This window comes from Rhamphochromis longiceps, linkage group LG12 (genome assembly GCF_057381845.1).
Source record: "Rhamphochromis longiceps isolate RC_006_pf linkage group LG12, R_longiceps_female_GT1.1, whole genome shotgun sequence".
Taxonomy (NCBI): domain Eukaryota; kingdom Metazoa; phylum Chordata; class Actinopteri; order Cichliformes; family Cichlidae; genus Rhamphochromis; species Rhamphochromis longiceps.
This window is the reverse complement of record NC_140568.1, coordinates 38,925,051-38,943,568: the sequence shown is the minus strand read 5'-3', so window position 1 is coordinate 38,943,568 and position 18,518 is coordinate 38,925,051. Positions and strand designations below refer to the sequence as shown.

Genomic DNA, 18,518 nt, shown 5'->3' with positions numbered 1-18,518 from the left:
CTGACAGCAAAGTAACACATTTTGTAAAAGAAAAAAAATGTTGTGAAAGTGGTACAAAGAAGTACAAACAAAACAAAACAGCAGTGAACCCTGGACAAGCATTTTAATTGATGGAGAGGGCTCCAGCACCCAAAAGGCATCACAAATGACATTCAGTCATTTCTACTTTAATAGCAACTTTAAAAACAAAAAGCAAAAAACAAAACAAAGAAAATTCCTACTTTTTAGTCAGAGACAACCAGGTGTTGTAAAACAGAGCGCAATTCACTCTTTGTGACAGACACACAGGGGAAAGGGTGTCAAGAGAAGTTATCTATTGCCAATTAGAATATATCAGGTGCAGGTGCAATCAGTTCATCTGGGTATAGAGACAAAAAACTGCAACAGCAGTTCTTGTTGTAGTTTTTGTAGTGATCTTTGATTCTTTTTTGTGTTTACTTTTCTGCTTCCTCAATAGTTGGAAACTATTGTGAGAACCTAAACATTTGTCATGACTTAATATGACACAGGCGTTAGTATATTGCCATCCACAGATGGTATTCAGACATATTCATTATCTGTTTGTGAAATGATTTAGAGGTTGTAGTGGTGACACATCATATGGAATGACACACATCAGTGCACGCACAATAGTCGTCCAGATAAAAATCAGCCTGTCTGATCATACGTGTGAGTACCACATCTCTGTGTAGAGGCTACATTACTGATATCTACCGCAAAACCATCTCTGCTCTCAGCACACATGAAAACTATTTAATATAATAACTATTTGAAACATACAAATATTACAGCAATACTAACTCAGTTCAGTTCAGTTTTATTTATATAGCACTGAATCTCAAAGCGTTTTACATGGAAATACTTTGGTTTCAGATGCACATACATATAGATGGCTTTAGAACATGCTTATACTAATACTAATACTCCACAATCAACGTATACACTCAATAAAGAATTTAAAACCTGCAAAGATATTTTTCCTTATGAATATATTTCTTCTCTTCCTCCTTTTTCATTTTAGCAATGAGGGCAACCCTTTGCTTCAAATCGAAGTTGAACCTACATCAGACGTGAGTATGACCTTTGTTGTGCTTTCAGCGTGTGCGGATCTAGCTTTGTTCAGTCCTTGCATTGCTGATAGTACTGACAATTATGCCAGTAATATCAGTGTGTAATTGCTGGTGAATGCGAATAAAGACTAAATACCACTCTCACCAACACTTGTCACAGTCATTTGCGTTGTTCTCTCATTTAGCATAATTTGTCTCAGCTCTGTGAGGAGCCTTTAGGTAAGTTATGCGTCAAAAGCAACAAGAAGGAAAAGACATCTTCGCTCCTCGTCATTGCTATTTCTATAACAATGATATAATTTGAGAAAATGTGATGCAGATTGCGTTGAATGATATTCCAGCAGGCACCTTGGAGTAGGTCATTTTCTCTCTTGCGGTGCATTATATTTAAAATCAAATCAGAGTAAATCAACCACTTTTCCCTGTGGTTATTTTCCCTTTTTTTTATCAGTCTATTTTTTATTGGTAACAGTCTAAACAGTCAGTATTTCAAGTGCAAACAGCCACAGAAAAATCATTATATATAGAGGCAACACAGACATACAGTATGTGTTTGTTTTTTTTCATATACAATCCTGTTTATAAGTAAAATAGTACTCAATACATTTACTTATAAGCTAAAATATATCACATGATATGCTATACTCATTGTAAAATATATATTGTTACAAGGAAAGATGATTTATTTATGTATGTATGTATGTATAAAATGAAAAATTGACATTACCATCTGATAAAAACTGTTCATCCTGGGAATACAGAGCTTTTGCTACATCTAAAGCTTGGTGGGTTGGAGAAGCTTTTTGCCGATAATTATGCTTCTCTTAAATGGCATTTGTATAAAAAAAATAATAAAACATCCATCTGCTATCTTGCTGGAATGATTTAACACTATCTTTTTGTGTATAATGGCATTTTGATTCCATACATGTGTAGGAAATTCAAGCTACCCACAGTTCAATTTTGCTTTATCACAGAATGAGGAAGGCAATGATGAGGACTCTGGTGATGAGTTTGAGGAGATGAACTTGTCGCTCCTGTCGGCTCGAAACTTCCCACGTAAGGCCAGTCAGACCAGTATCTTCCTGCAGGAATGGGACATCCCCTTTGAGCAACTAGAGATTGGGGAGATGATTGGTAAGGGTCGCTTTGGAAAGGTTTTCCATGGACGATGGCATGGCGAGGTCGCCATTCGCTTAATTGACATTGAGCGTGATAACGAAGACCAGCTGAAGGCCTTCAAACGTGAGGTGATGGCCTACCGAAACACTCGCCATGAAAATGTGGTGCTCTTTATGGGGGCCTGCATGAGCCCACCACATCTGGCCATCATTACCAGGTAAGGATAAAGATCTAAGTTTGAATTAAGGTGTTCTTGATAAAGCTCTACACCTCTGACAGACATTGATCACACTTAAGTACTGTTTGCTATATTGTGTGATTGTCCTCTCTACCGGCTCACAAGCTGAGCTTCACTACAAAAAGCAGCTAATGAACACTTGAATGTAGCTACCTGTTAAGGACTAGGAGAGAAACATGAACAAATGCACTGAGGATTTTATATTTTGTTTTGTTACGTGGCAGCAAAGAAAAAGGGATACAAGCAAACAGTTTACCAGCAACAGATTACTTAATTTAGAAACTAAATAAAAAATGACTTGAATTTCAGAATTAACGAGAAAGTAATCTGAGTACCTTAAAGAATTAACTTGTAAACATGTCATGTCTTATAGTTTAATGTCCAGAAATAATATTGAATAATAAGGAAACTACAATATTTGCATGGCCTAAAAGGTTAGTTAAAGTGCCACTTTAAAATAATACAAGTTGAGTTTGAAGAACTTTTTAAAACGACCTCTATTGTTCTTTATAATTGCAGTCATAATGGTGTCCATCAATAGCCCTATATTAGAATATGTTATAGTACACAATGGTTCATTTGAGCTTTCATGTTTGAGCAGGCTGCAAAAATAATATACAGATGGCAATGAAAAGAATGCTGACCATAAAACAAATGAAAGTACAGTGCAATTATAAAAAGCAATATAATGAGACTCCATAAATGGATCATCGCAGATAAAATGCAGAAATGTTCATATGGGTTATCTGTAGGAAAAAAAATTATACAACTCTAACCAGGGTAACTGTCTGTCTGTCCGTCCGTCCATCCATCCATCCGTTCATCATTTTCACAGCTCTAAAATGTGTAGTTTGGTCTGCTTCTGAACTTGAGAGAATGACCATTTTATGGCTTTGACAGTCAGTCCTGGTCACCTAGCATTCATTCTAGATCAGCCACAGACCTTCCCTTCTTTAGAAATATGAGTTTAGAGTGTCTGACAATGGGATGTGGAGAGGTTATGATTAGAGCAGGCTGCTGCTGTTGCTGAATAGATGAACCAACCACTCACCATAGCAATAGTGCATTTGTCTTCACTACAGTGCAACAGCAGATAATATGAGGTTAGAGTGGACGTGAAGATTTCTCTCTCTTTAATTATTTCATGTATTAGTGTTTACTTTTAGGCAGATTTAAGTACTGTAAGTATTTTGCCACTTATAACAATTAAGAGAAAGGTTGTTTTCTTGTTAAAGAACATCACGAGAAGTACTCTCATTTAATTAATTAGCAGAGCTAATGACGTTCAGAAAGAAATTATTGCCCGTCCTATTGTCATCTACATAGGCTGTGAACAACAAGGAAGTCTTGCAATTTTTATACATTGTCTCTGCATATATTTGTTTTGAAGGGACTGTCCATCTCTTACTAAATGTACAACTTTAAATATGCTTTAGCACAAATGCACTAATCCCTTCCATCATATTTACTGTTTTAAATGACCAGTTGTATGATTTCTGAGATATTGCATCTGATGCCAGTTGAAATTGCTGTATGCACAGGGGAGCTAACAGGTGAGCTGGCTGCTTCTCAGAAATCCTCGCTGGTGATTGCTGAAAATAATAGCGAATGTCAGTGCAACAGGTGGCTTTGTTATCCACTAATACTCTGCTTCTCACACCACAAGGATAAAAAAAGTTACTACAAAATAGTCTTCATATTAATCATGTAGACCAAAGTGCAAAACGAAGCACACTGGTTTATTAAAGATTTCAGGCTGCATTAATAGGAACATAAATATTGATTGAAACGTTTTCCTTTAACTTTTTCCTTTATGTTGGTTGATTTTGTTGGGCATAGAGGATACAGTGATATTACTGCTGGATTTTATTCATGTAAATTGCATAATTCATTTTGAAGCACAAAGGTGATTTTCAGAATGTTAAGGTGGACTCATTAGTTCTCCATCATCTTGTCTTCCATTAAATACACCCTTTCTTCTTAGACTAGATTATCCATATCATATTTGCCGTAGGTATAAAAGTAACTGTCATAAAACATAATGTCTGCATAAAAATTTCAACTGGCTTTAGATTTAACCAGCCAGCATTTGTTAGTTAGATTTCTGTGTTTAATAAAAGACGTGTAAAGAGAGGTTTTAAATATAAAAAATGAGGCTGTCATGAGATTGTTTCAGGAATGAATATGTATGAGCTGTTAGCTTCGGGTCCTTTGTTGGTCACCTGCATGGCACAGTCGGGGTTGAGGGCTTCAAGTGTGAGGCAGGGGGTGTTTGTTGAGCTGCCTATTAAAATGCCATTTTGATGGCACCCCTCCAGAAATATCACATTGTCTAGCTGAAATACAGTCTAGCTCCATTCTGGCTTACAGTGAACTTCGCTTTTAGTTCATAGGATGGCATTTTATCCTCTAACAGTGTCTCAAACTCCAGTAATGCACACTCGTGAACTTCTAGACAAATATTTTTTCTGTTTATGTAACACTGAACATTTAAAAGATGAGGATTAGATGAAGTGGAGAGAGGTGAAAATTGAACACTCTAACAGTTAACCATTTTGTGGACTGTTTCAGTATTAGTCTCATTTCTTATGTATTTGTTTTTATTAGGGATGACAAAGAGACTCATTCAAGCCTGCAGTTAAGTTTACATCACATTGTTCAGACTATAAACATGTCAGGCGCTTGTTGATACTTTGATGATTAATTACAGCAGCACAGCATAGTGTGTGTTCACAGTCTAGGCACCCAGCTCACCACTCATCAATATGTAAGTAAAATTGGGGGTTTATAATTAACTATTCCCCTGAGTTTACAGGTGGATACTGGGGCAGTGGAGGGGTTTAAATAGTAGGCTGCAATGCTGGGTAGTGGACACTGACATGTAAGAGGGACACATTGGAGATTTTTTGTAGCTTAACTAGACCACCAAAATGGGAGGCCATGTTTGGTATATGAAATGAGGACAGAAAGGCACGATATGTGTGTAAAATAGTGCAGCTCGAGTTCCCTGCTTCTTCTGCTTCTTTGCTCCATTTCATTTAAAATATGATTTCAAAACAATTTTGAATTCTCTGTTAGAAGCAATATATAAGTATCAGTCCATTTACCATATTCACTTATCTTGTATGAATTTTTTTCTTTTATTCTTAGGAGAGCAGTACAGGAGTCCTTTATTTTAACTTCTTTGTATACGAGGTTTTAGCCCTGCACTTATCAGTTGCTTTCTACAAGCTTAATGAATCACTTCTCTTTGCAACGTTGATGTACAAAGCATGATTGAGACATATTGGAATGACAGGAAACCAGTGACAAACTAAGCTGAAAATACTCATTTAAAAGTTTCGAAAGGAATTTTTTAAGATTGACTTGTAACATCTAAATAATGTAGTGATTTTATCAAATTTGTATTACCTATTGGCATTGATGTAAACCCTGAATTTTACTGTCTTTTCCAGCTTTTGTAAAGGCAGGACACTTTATTCTGTAGTGCGAGATGCCAAAGTTGTCCTGGATGTTAACAAGACACGACAGATTGCGCAAGAGATGGTCAAGGTAAAATAACTCGGCACTGATTTCTCCAAAACACTTCAGCAGAATGCCACGTATTACAAGGTGTCCCACCCTCCCTCCCTCTCTCTGTCCTCAGGGGATGGGCTACCTCCACGCAAAGGGGATCTTACACAAAGACATGAAGTCCAAGAATGTGTTTTATGACAATGGCAAAGTCGTCATCACTGACTTTGGGCTCTTCACCATATCTGGAGTTCTGCAGGCTGGCAGGTAATTATGTTCAATACACTTATGGGACAGGAATGCTTTCGTTAGCATTTGCAATACATGAATTAATCTTGGAGAGAAACTGAAAGTTCTGACACGTGTAGTGCAGAGACAACAAAACCTTTGGTCCATGCAGTGGATACGCTGCACATTTGTGTGATGAAAATGTCATCTTGTTATGTATTTAAACCCTACTTTTTTATTATTACTGCATACATTTTTTAACACTGTTCAATTATAATGAATGGTGATGCTTCCTTTTCTGTTTTTGAAAACCTCTGTTCCAACATGTCTAATTTACATAACGGTTGCCATTAAGATTACATTCATGCGCAAATAATTGAAAACTGTTTTTTTTTCTGGAAGTAATTACAGTTCCCATAAAAGCTTCACACTTGTCCCCTCAAGAACTCAAACAGTGTTAAACAGAAATGTCCAAGATATAAAGAAAACATGAGTAACCAGGTCAAGGAGGAGCAAATAAATTCAATAATGGCTGGATAAATTTGCCCTTACAAACAGTACAGCAGAACTATTTGTTCTGTGAATCATCAGCAATGGTTAAAATGCTCAAAATTATTTCCCATGCCAATGAAAAAATATATATGTATGACACCCAACATCTAGACTAACATCGAAACAACTAGTAGCTCAGTGTTTTAACATCTGTAAGAAACAATTGCATTGTAACTAGAGATTGACAAGGTACAACACATACTACTACACATACTATACTACAGCAATGGTGAGCCAGGACATCAGATCCAGGGGGAGATATCATCATTACCACCCTCCAAAATTAGGTACAGAGCCCAACAGTGATCCTTTAGATGCTTTGCTATAAGCTCAAGGTAGTAAAGGAAAGTTAGCAAAATTATTAAAACTATAGTAAAAGTGTGATGAAGAAAGTGCAACAACCTGCTCATACCCTAGGCCTTAGAAAAGCCCAACCAAAGACTGACCTCTGCACATCTTCAGTTATACCAGAGGGATAGAAGCCGGAAGAATAAACTAGCTGTTTTCCATTGAACCATCCAAGGTGTACTCTCAAAGGTGGAGGACAATAGGAGAGCAACCCCACCAAGGCTGAACACAGAGCAATACTGGAAGAGCATATGGGAGAATATTGCAACACAACAATGCTCAGTGGCTTGCAAATCTAAGAGAAGGTCACAGCAACTTCCTTGAACAGGACCCAGTAACCATGAGAGTGGCAGATATAAAAGAAACAACTTCAAGTGTGAAGCTGGATAGTACTGGGACCTGATATGATTCACACCTACTGACTAAAGAAACTAACTGTGGTCCATGAACATCTGGCCGCTGCTAATGGATGAGACCCACCTGGAATGGCTAACTGAAAACCAGTCCTGATAGTCAAAGATCCCCAGAAGGGCCTAGTTCCATCCAACTACTAGCCGATAATCTGCATTAGTGCCTTTTCAGGCATCATAGTGGCTGAGATGAACAAGCACATGGCTCAGTTTCTCAGTTTGGCCTGGAAAGGAATCAGCATAGCACCAACTACTGGTAGCAGATCAGTCATCTGAGACTGTAAGACCAGACTGACCAACCTGTGGACTGCCTAGATTGACTACAAGAATGCCTATGACTCAGTGTCTCACACATGGATCCTGGAATGCTTAGAACTGATCAACAGGACCCTAAGAGCCTTCAACAGGAATTCAGTGGGGGATGTGGTGAAAAACACTGGAGGTAAACCTTAAGCTAGTTGCATAAGTGTGTTTATATTTTGTCACCATTGTTGTTCTGCATAGATTTAAATAACCTCAGATAAATCATTAACTAGGATACTGACTACAGCATAGAGCAAATGTCAGCCTTCTCCTCTATATCAATGACATCAAGCTCTATACCACCGATGCACACGACTAGGATCTACAGAATTCGGGCTGCCATTTCACTAGCTGGACCCATGTCCTCATTTTAGGTTTGATAACGTTTGAGTGGGTAGAGTTGAATGACTTGGGCATGAATTGAGCTGCAGTTTGGGGAAGGCCTTGAAGTGGACTGACGGCGGCTCCAGGGCCTGGCAGATCCCCATGTACTAAATAGAAGTGAAGAAGTTAAAGGATTGAAAAGGGGAGGGAGGGTGAGGCACGTAAACGAGAATGAACAGCTTGTAGAACTGAGGGAGCCTATATAGATGAGAACTGGAAGGAGCATGTTTGGAGGCGTGCTCCTGCTCCTGAAATTGCAATACTTTATCTACAGTTGAACTGGAGAAGTGTAGTTGGATGGTAACAAAAAGAGGAAATGCAATCAGAATGGAGGCGATTGCACTACCAGAAGGGAACATTGCAGACACTGAAGACAGCTACAAGTACCTGGGAATCCCACAAGCAAATGGGAGTCATGAAGAGCCTGCTAGGAAAGCCGCAATTACCAAATATCTCCCATGAGTAAGGCAAGTCCTAAGGAGTTAGCTGAATGGGAAGAACAAGATTTGGGCAATCAGCAGTGCCAGTGATCAGATACCCTGCTAGCCAAAGCAGCAGATAGAAGCCACTGACATCAAGACAAGAAAACTCCAAGGAAGCTGTCACCCCTCAACTCTGAGACTAAGGCTAAGCAGAAAGAAGAAGGCCAAGGACTAGAGAAAGTCTTAGGGCCACTATCCACGATGAAACAACATATATCTATGAGTTAATCAGGAAGATGGCCACACCTGATTATGTGCCTAGTGAATACCTCACCCAGCAGAAAATTGAGAAAAATAATTATTGCAGTGCAGGAACAAGCTCTAAGCACTAGATCAATAAAGGCTGGGGTCTACCACACCAGGCAAGACCACCAGGCTGGAATATTATACAAGAACATCTGTGACAAGTTCCTAAATCAAAATGTGATATGCCCCCTAGGGTAGTTAAGAATGTCTGAGCTAAAATCTTGTGGGACTTCCAGATACAGACGGACAAACAGGTGATACTAACGAACTGGACATGGTAGATAGATATTGCTATACCAAATGATTACTGTACCAGGAAGAAGGAACATAAAATCAACAAGAAGCTTGAGAAATAAAACAGAGAGGAGCTAGAGGAAATGAGGAGGGTAAAATCAACAGTGGTATTCGTGGTACTCAGAACACCCAAAGCAGTGGCCTCCAAACTGGGCAAGTGGCTCACACAGGTATCAGGAATGACATCTGAGATCTCTGTCCAGAAGAATTTTATTTGTCACGTACACAGTCATACAGAGTACGATATGCAGTGAAATGCTTAGACAACTGCTCGTGACCTAAAGCAAAAAAAAAAGGAAAAGGCTATGAATAAGATCACAGCAGAGTTTATGGAGAAGTTTATGCAAAACGTCCCAGTCCACCTCGTACACCTGAGTGTACAAAAGCATTTTATTCATATTGATTTTTGCATGTTCATCTCTCTCAAATCTGCAATTCATCATGACACTAGAGCCAAGTGTTAATGAGTTTTGTATAGCATAAACACTGGAAACTTACTGCGAGATATTATCATTAAAACAGATATGGTGTTCAAAACTTCGACGATGTACTTGCACTTGTAGTAATTGCACTCGTTGAAAGGGATAAGTCATTTTTAATCTGTGGTTACATTTAGTGTTTTTAAAAGCAGACCAAATGCCAATATATTAACAGCAACAACATCAGCATTTTCTGTTTGAAAAAATAAGCTTATTTGGCATCTCATTTGAAGCAAAATGATGTCATTATATAAATATGAAGCTATGATCTGTAGCTGCTTAGTTTGGCATAAACTGGAGAAAGCTGGTCATTCCCAAAGTTAACAAAACCCCCCAAATACCTCTAATCTTGTTTTATAGAAGGTAATTAGAGCTTTTTTGTGATGAAAGATCTTCATGGTGTTGTGGAAGTTTTCCATTTAAATAAAGCCTGCAGACGAGCGGTGTTTTTAATCCAAACACACAAAGAACAGAAAACCAAGCTTGTGGAGAGCCTACATGACCGCGCGGCAGGGTCAGCAGAGTCTCACTGAGCCTAGCATGGCTCTCAGTTAAATACTGGTGAAAAGAAGTAAGATTATTTCCCTGTCACTTGTTTTGAAGCAGTGATTTTATTAAATTGTCACCCTCACAGCTGGCTGATCTGTTTGGACAATTATGATAAATACTAGCCAGAGCACTTTATGTAGTTTTGACCACTGTGACTATGAATAATGATCAAATTTCACCCACTAGCATTCTAACAACATCTGCTGACATTTGGATATATTGCCATTATCAGCGTAACATAAGTGTGCCATCTTAGCATGGGTAACGCACACACTAATCATAACAAGTTTCACGAATTCAAGTGACGCCAATAAGGTAAGAGCTGTGCATATTTTGGTTGTGTTGTTAAAACATAAGAACTGTACATTGAGAGTAAGACAATGATAAGTCTTTGTTTATCTCCTTTTCTTGTTTTTATGTTGTAGCGTTGCAATTCAGTGGATTTTAAATCCACAATCTGATGCGCTTCAAAACTTTAACACAGATTGTGATCAAGACTTAATTTCCTGCAGTGTGACTTGCAAAAACTTTGAAAACTGTCATTTACACATCACCAATTTATTTCAAAGATAAAACCACTGTAACAGTTAAACAGAAAAGTAAAAGATGATGTTTATAAAATAGAATGGCAATTACACCAACTTACCAGTAATGCAACAGCAACAATGACGCTCAGCTATATGAAACAGTAATTGAAAAGCATTACAGATTCATCTTATTGGTGGTTTTTGTATCTACAGTGTTCTATAATGAAAATGAATCAGTGTAATAGCTTGGCAGCATGATACAGTAGATCAATAAGCCCTGACAAGTCTCCATCTGCACATTTTCTCTCTCTACAGCCGCAGAGAAGATAAACTGAGGATCCCCAACGGCTGGTTGTGCCACCTAGCCCCTGAAATCATCCAGCAGCTCTCTCCAGAAACAGAAGAGGACAAGCTTCCTTTCTCCAAGCAGTCAGATGTCTTTGCTTTTGGGTGAGAGTCCTCTTGCCAGATGCCCCCTAGTTTGTTTGTCCAGACGGCATCCGAGCCTGGAAGATTATAGCAGACTGTTGACAAAGAGGGTTTACAAACTCCAAATATGTTTGTGAACTTAATAAATACTCTGCACCACATGAGGCAACTCTCATTAACACTTTTAAGATCTCATTATAGATAGAGATTTTTTACTGCTGTACAAAGACTAGTGTACAAAGACATGTATAATATAGTAATCTGATATAATAAATGAATTTTTTTTATGCTATTTCCAGTCTTTATACATCCATTTCATAAGCATTTACTGAAAATGGGATTAACAGTGTTAAAACCTAATTATGTAAAATTATGATTTTGGCATAGACTCCACTTGGCATTGCTCACCTGATTAATAAACACTTAATCTACGTGATTTGACTGAAATACTGAGTGATTGGATCTATATTTATGATAAAGATGGGCTAGGGTAATGCACAAATAAGCAATAGCAGCTGAAAGACAGCAGAACACTGGGAAAACGAATTGAAGTATAAAATGCACACTGATTAGCGACTGGTGCATCCGTGTGTGTTAAAATCTTATTTGAGCAAATAATGCGAACCAAGAGGGGGTTGCCTTTGCAAATGTGCAAAAGTGATTGAATAATTGCAGGTTGAATAATTGCAATAGTGATGGTGAGAAACGAAAGGCGTCGTCTAAGCAGGAGGACTGAATAGAAGAGAAACTAAACAAGTTTTGTGACTGAAGGTGTGCTCAGACGCATGATGTATTTTTCCATGCGCTCCTTTTGGTCGAAAACATCTCACTGATTTTTTTCCATTATTACATACAGATTTCCTGTCTGAGTGTCACTCTGATTTCTCAAGCCAAGGTGTCCTCCAGCTCCTCCTCTGAAGCCCAATTTTAAATTCATCCTAACTTGATTAAAAAAGCCCCCCTGGCTCCTGTTCTTTCTCCAGTGACATTACTGCTTCATTTGAGGGGGTGGACCCTGCTCTGTTGACTCCTAACACAATTGCTTTCTCAGATGGTTCCCCATATGGAGGTCTCATCACTATATTATTCTAAAGGGAAGAAGAGTGCAACACTGGTGCACCATGTCCAGCTGCTCTGTTAGCATTTGTGTTACCTAGAGGTGACCCTCGTGGCTTTTTTGCATATTCATCACCAATCAGCCATCATCTTTTCCCCCTTACTCCTGGCAAAGAGCTATTTTTATTCTACTCAAACTCGACACGCAGGAGCAGAATGAAAACACCTTATTTGCACAGGGAAGGTAGTGAATGCTAATTTTCCATGAGTAATAATTAAAAATGTACTGTTTTTTTTAGCTTAATTGTTTTTCAAAAATTTAAACTGACAAAAAGTCATCCACAAAATCATGCTTTTGCACATACCACGATCCAATTATGCATCATCTACAGCTGCTTATTCAACTGCAAAAATAAAGTTTGTCAGTTTATAGTTGTCCTTACTCTTGCCTGGATAAGAATCCTCCATAGGTGTTTTTCGAAGACGCTGTTATTCTTATGACCAGATAGTTTAAAACACTGATCTACTTTGCTTCTTTGTCTTCTCAGCACCATCTGGTACGAATTACACGCACGTGAATGGCCTTACAAGAGTCAACCAGCAGAGGTGATCATATGGCAGATCGGCAGTGGGATGAAACCCAATCTTGCACAAACTGGCATGGGGAAGGAGATATTAGTAAGAGCTTCTTTTTTTTCTTTTTAACTTTTCACTATTCATGAATCACCTTTTCCTTCAAAATTAGCTACTTTATAATTTTCGTGTTTAAGCACTCATTGAAAGATTACCTTGCCTGATAAAGACAGGAAGGTCATTTTCACACATGCGGTACATCATCTGTCAGAGCTTTATGTAAAAGTGTAGATGTCTTTACTCCTCTGGCTCCCAGTTGCAAAGTTTATGCAATGCGTGATTGATCCCATGAGAGCAAGTAGCTGTCTAGTGTAATTGTCTCCCCATGAAGCACCCCTGCCTTAGCCAAATTGACTATTTTCAGAGAATGCATTTGGTGTGAAAATTCTCCTGCTGTGTGCTATTGTAAACCAAAATGTTTAAATTAGTAAAAAGATTAAGTAGTGTGAAAATTTTCAAAACATTCTTTGAATTTAATTATTACGTTTTTGTCACTTTTTCTGTTGTTGTTAAGTAAATGAAGCAGATTAAGTAAACTCCAAGTATAACTTCATTTTACTGTACCATTTCTGCTATCTGTCTGCTAGTCCGCACTTGTCTCTTAATAATAGATTTTCCTGAGTAGATGTTCTGTTATAATGGAGCAAAGTATGTTTACAGTTCATTTGCATAATTGTGTTTTTTAGTTCTTCCTGTCAGAATAGTGATGCTGTGGTAGCATGAATGAAGTGAGCTGTTGGGTTAATTACGGTCCCCATGTTAGCACAGTCACTAATGTACAGAGTGATACCCTGCTCAGTGCTAAAATGAAGACCTGTGAAGTGAACCTTAAACTGCTGTGCTGATGCTTGTCAAGCATGAGTCATCACTTACCATTAAAGTTTCATGCCAGTCAAAGGACTAATACATCTTTTTAAATATTTTATTAGGAAGTTAATTAGTTAACATTACTTTTGTCTACCTAAAGCAGTGAAATTGTAATATTACATTGTTTTAGTGTAAAAAACTAAATAGATAAAAAAGAAAAAGAAAGAAAATAAAGACACACACATATGTGTGTATCTGTATATATTTGTATGTGTATATATTTATATGTGTACATATATATATATTATATCTGCCATTGAGGTTAAATTTTTATTGACTTGAGTATATTAATGTTGACTTCCATGACATTCTGACTCCCAGCTTAGCATGTATGGGCACTTTGTTAGAAATGTTAATGCAGCTGCTAGCCCCTTTCCATGATTAGGGATATCCATTCAGTATTCCGATGTGAGGGAAATCTAAACTTGTCATAACATTGCCTCAGGAGGTAGGTGAGGTGGCAGATACTTTAATCACATGGACTTTAAATCAGAGTTTTTCATCCCAACTGGGATGACTTATTCTTTTTTCCCCCTCTTTTTTGCATTTTATTTTACTTTTGCTTTTTCTGATGCTATTTTGTTAGGTTTTAGTCAATAAATTAAGACTCGGGTCTTTCCCAGCATATATAAAGCATATGTTAAAAGGCACATTTCTCCCATCTGCAAAATGTGGGAGAAATGTTATATGTTGGGCTCGAAAAGAGCTTATGACTTTGTAAATACTTAAATTAAACGGTAATTAAATACTACATGTAGCATAAACACTTGACTTTCAAGTTCATCAACTTGAAAAATTAAAGGCAATCATTTGCTTTAACTTGTCTGAGTTCAGTCATCTTATTTGGGTTTACAGTAATGTGAGAAAGGCGACCGGAGACAGTGTCCTGATTCTCCTCACTTTGTAATGAGTTTATGTGTAGAAACAGCTCAAGCAATCGCAGGTTGGATTCATCTGAAGTAGATTTTCACATGACACCAACAAAAGGTATTTGAAGAATGCTTTTAATTGAAATTGAAAAATCTCTGTAAAGATGACAGTGTGCTAATATTTTAAGGGTGTCAAGTCAGATTTCACAGTCAGGTTGGAAACACTGTCCTTTGTTTGAAGATATTTGGCTTTGTCTTTGCATTCGTCTTGATAGTCCCTTATGTGGTTGTAAAGTTTGTCAAATGCCATTTGAACGAAAATATTTCTTTACAGATTGCACACTTAGGTTGTGTAGCCCAGCTTAAGGAACAAATTTCAATCTTCTTGGTTTAGCTCATATGCCAGCCAGCCTTGTTTGCATGTATGAAATGTAAGTCAAAACCATTGCTGGGTCTGCTTGTGTTACAGTTCACTATCAGATAATCAGGCCAAATTACACCAACTAGCTTCATGAAGTTTTTAGACAACCTGGACACACCTGTTTCTTTCATCACATAAGCACCTGAAAAAGATCAAATAATTAGTTTTTTTTCTGTGTCTTTGCTTTCCAGGATATTCTGCTCCTCTGTTGGGCATACAAGCCAGAGGAGCGACCCAGCTTCTCCAAGCTGGTAGATTTACTGGAAAAGTTGCCAAAAAGGAACCGCCGCCTTTCCCACCCAGGGCACTTCTGGAAGTCAGCTGAGTATGTCAAATAAGTTAGGGACATAAAACGGCAAACAATCAGCAAGTATAAAAAAGCAGCCGCCATAACTCCACATAAATAACCCACCTCCTTAAAGAATGCACTGAATCCAAAAGCCAGCCCAGTGATGAAAACTGCCCGTGCTGTGTGTATTTTCATGGAATGTTGGCATGTGTGTGTACAGATACGTTGACTGTCCAGTTTCTCAAAGCAGTCGGGACTCATATTTTCTTTGGTTTGATTCACACCATACTGGATATATTTCCTTTATCTTTTTGTCTTTTACTATTGACTTGTTCCCGTCATTATATTTATTTCTTGGCTGTATCTTGCTTGTAATTTCAAACAGATCACGTCATCCTGGACTTAAAAAAAAAGTTTTGAACAAATGTTGTTTTTTGTGTTTTTTTTTCCATGTTTTATTCTCGTTTGGTTCGAATGAGTGTAAACGTTGAACATCACATATTGTATATATTCATAACATTATGTTGCCATTCCTTATGTCTGTCAAATGTGTAGACCATTTTGTCAGCGTTACCTCATTGTCTCATGTGTGGATGTCCAGGTTTCATCTTTGTCTCAAATGTTTTGTCTAACTGAAAATGCCCTTTTATTTACACCGTACCATTTGAATGTGAAGAAGCCAGCATCCCTGTTTGTGTGGGGATGTGTTGGCCCAGTTCTTTGATGGGAGACTGTTCTCTGATCAGCCTGTGCTTTGAATATTGCCTGTGAACATAAGCTAGATGTTTGAACAATAACAGCCTTTGGGAAAAAAAAGAAAAAGAAAAAAAAAGCCACCGGTCAGACCAGGAATCCCCTACTTGACGATGTTCTGTGAAATTGCTGACACTTGAAATGTAGTTTTCGTCAGCTGAACTAATTACCTTTCGGTAGTGCTGTCACTGAGCCCCCCCCCCCCAAAAACCATTCCCCAGTTCCCATAAATCACTGTATACTATTTTTCTTTAAATAGATAATGGCAGATAACAGTATAATATAGATCCAAAGCTTGTTACAGTGTAGTCGGTACAGTAATTTTAAGTTATTTTAAAGTTGTAGACCCTAATCACAAAGTTTTACAAGTTACACATTAGTTTACTCAATATGTGTATCCAATGGAAAAGATTTAAAAAGCTTAAAATCCCCATCTCTGCACTGAAGTGACTGTTGGACATAGATTGAGAAAAATGTGGCTTCTGAATAGCAAAATAAAATTTAAAAAAGGTTACAAAGTTTCTTAAAAGCAGTGTTGGAGTCACTTTGAAACTGAACGCTTCAAATAAATTCTTCCTAATCTTAAATATTTATTGAAATCCCTCCCTCTGCACTGTTCTCGGATGGCAGGTTTTAAGATCTACTCTTCCAAGCTGAATAAATAATCTTGTAATCAGCTGTGTGTTCAAAATGAATTTTACAGGCAGCTTGACTGCATTCATATCTGAGAAAGAGATGCATACAAATGATACATTCTTGTAAGATGTAGGTAATTAAAGCAGGACTTTGCAACTGTTGTTGAGGAGTTACGAGATAATGCTAAAGCTACTTCTTCCAGTATTGCATAAATTGGTAAATCTGCTTTTTGCTAATGTCAGCCACCGTAAGTTATGGTTGCACCACTCTGCATTACTAAAAAAATTATCATTTGTAAGATTTTAGTTAATTCTCATCTGGTATACAGAGTCAGTGTGATTTTTCTTAGCTACCTGCTCCTTATGAATATAACAGAAATATGGCATTCCTTGTGAATGCAAGCAGATAAAATGTAATGTTCCTCTCTGATGGTTACTTAAAAATCGTTGTTTGCCCTTAGATGTTGTTTTAAATATACCTGCCATCAGATGCTATAAAAGTTCTAAAGGATAAGAAAAACTGGAGCAGTAGAAAATGAATATATGTCTTTATTTGCTGTGATAATTGGCAAGATTTGATAGTGTTAACTTCTTTGCCAGGTTTATTGTTTAATTAGACACAACAGCTTTTCCATCTGTGTCTACAATGATGGCTTTGAATGGGTTATTTTTGACAACAACACTGGTATAAAGCTGACTGTGGAGCACATTTAAAAATAATCTGAAACTTGCAATCATGTAACTTAAATCTGGCTGAATTTTCCCTTTAACATATCAGGAAAAAAATAAATAAAACATATCAGGATGCTGAAGACCACCCCTGGCCATTTTTCTACTTCATACTGTATATCAAAATATATTTTAAATGTATGTTGTAGAGAACTAGCTAAGTCATATCACCATGAAATTGGAAGCTGTGGCATAATTTGAGCTGTACACTGCTTGATTCTGTCTAGCCACGTTGAATAGATGGAGACAATCCAGTCATGTTAAATAGCCATTTTCACCTCATTATATACACATCTGCCAGTGTTGGAAAATGCATACAAACAATCTGCTGCTGTTTTTGGGAGTCTGTCTATTTTGGAATTGCTCAGATTCAAATATTGTAAGTGGATCATTTATATTTGTACTGTTTACAACTTTAAAGTGCATGAGATGGACTATCAAAGATTGATTCTTGTTAAGAAAAAAAAATCCTTCAATACTATATATAAAAAGTATGTGAGCATTTTTCTGATGACCTGTTGTCCATTGAGCAGTTTGATCTCAAATTTTACATCAGGCTTTGCAAAACTTTTCAACAGCTTTGTTCGAGAGAATGATTGTTGCAGCATATTTATAGATTATATAAATGATTATACTAGAATTAAAATTTAAAAAGTTACGACCTGTGCACATGCTTAAGTTGACAACAAACCGACTGGACAACAATCAAAGATATAACATTAATGCCAAGTGTACATAACAGATTGTAGACAATGTTTTATCGTCACTTGCCGTGATAATAATATTCCTTGTGAACTTTTTGAACTTTTTCTTTTGAATGTATAAATTGTGTTGTGTTTTTTGTTGCCTTTGTTATCTGTTCATTTTAATTTATTTCCTTCATTTTCCTTCTAATTGCATAAGCATTGATGCTGTGTTGTTTCTTTTCCTTGATTCCGTCCCTGTAATGTAGATGATAGCTCCAAAAAGCTTGTATTTAATGATGCCTTATGGTCCATGGCTTAGTGATGAGTAGATTTTGATCACAAGCTCTTTTATTTGCACTCATCCTTTAAAAAGTGTATGACAATAAAAAGATGTTTTCATTTTGGA

General features: G+C 37.3%; 1 protein-coding gene across 1 annotated transcript in view; it reads left to right on the top strand.

Annotated features, from left to right (window-relative positions):
• Window positions 1-18,459, top strand: part of ksr2 (kinase suppressor of ras 2) — a 109,120-nt gene extending 90,661 nt beyond the window's left edge. The window contains exons 15-21 of the mRNA XM_085426268.1: window positions 1,022-1,070; window positions 2,048-2,409; window positions 5,886-5,982; window positions 6,077-6,210; window positions 11,061-11,195; window positions 12,779-12,908; window positions 15,212-18,459. Of these exons, the coding sequence (XP_085282394.1) occupies window positions 1,022-1,070; window positions 2,048-2,409; window positions 5,886-5,982; window positions 6,077-6,210; window positions 11,061-11,195; window positions 12,779-12,908; window positions 15,212-15,358 (1,054 nt within the window). The 3' untranslated portion in view covers window positions 15,359-18,459. The remainder of the gene's footprint in view (window positions 1-1,021; window positions 1,071-2,047; window positions 2,410-5,885; window positions 5,983-6,076; window positions 6,211-11,060; window positions 11,196-12,778; window positions 12,909-15,211) is intronic.
• Window positions 18,460-18,518: the final 59 nt, after the last annotated feature.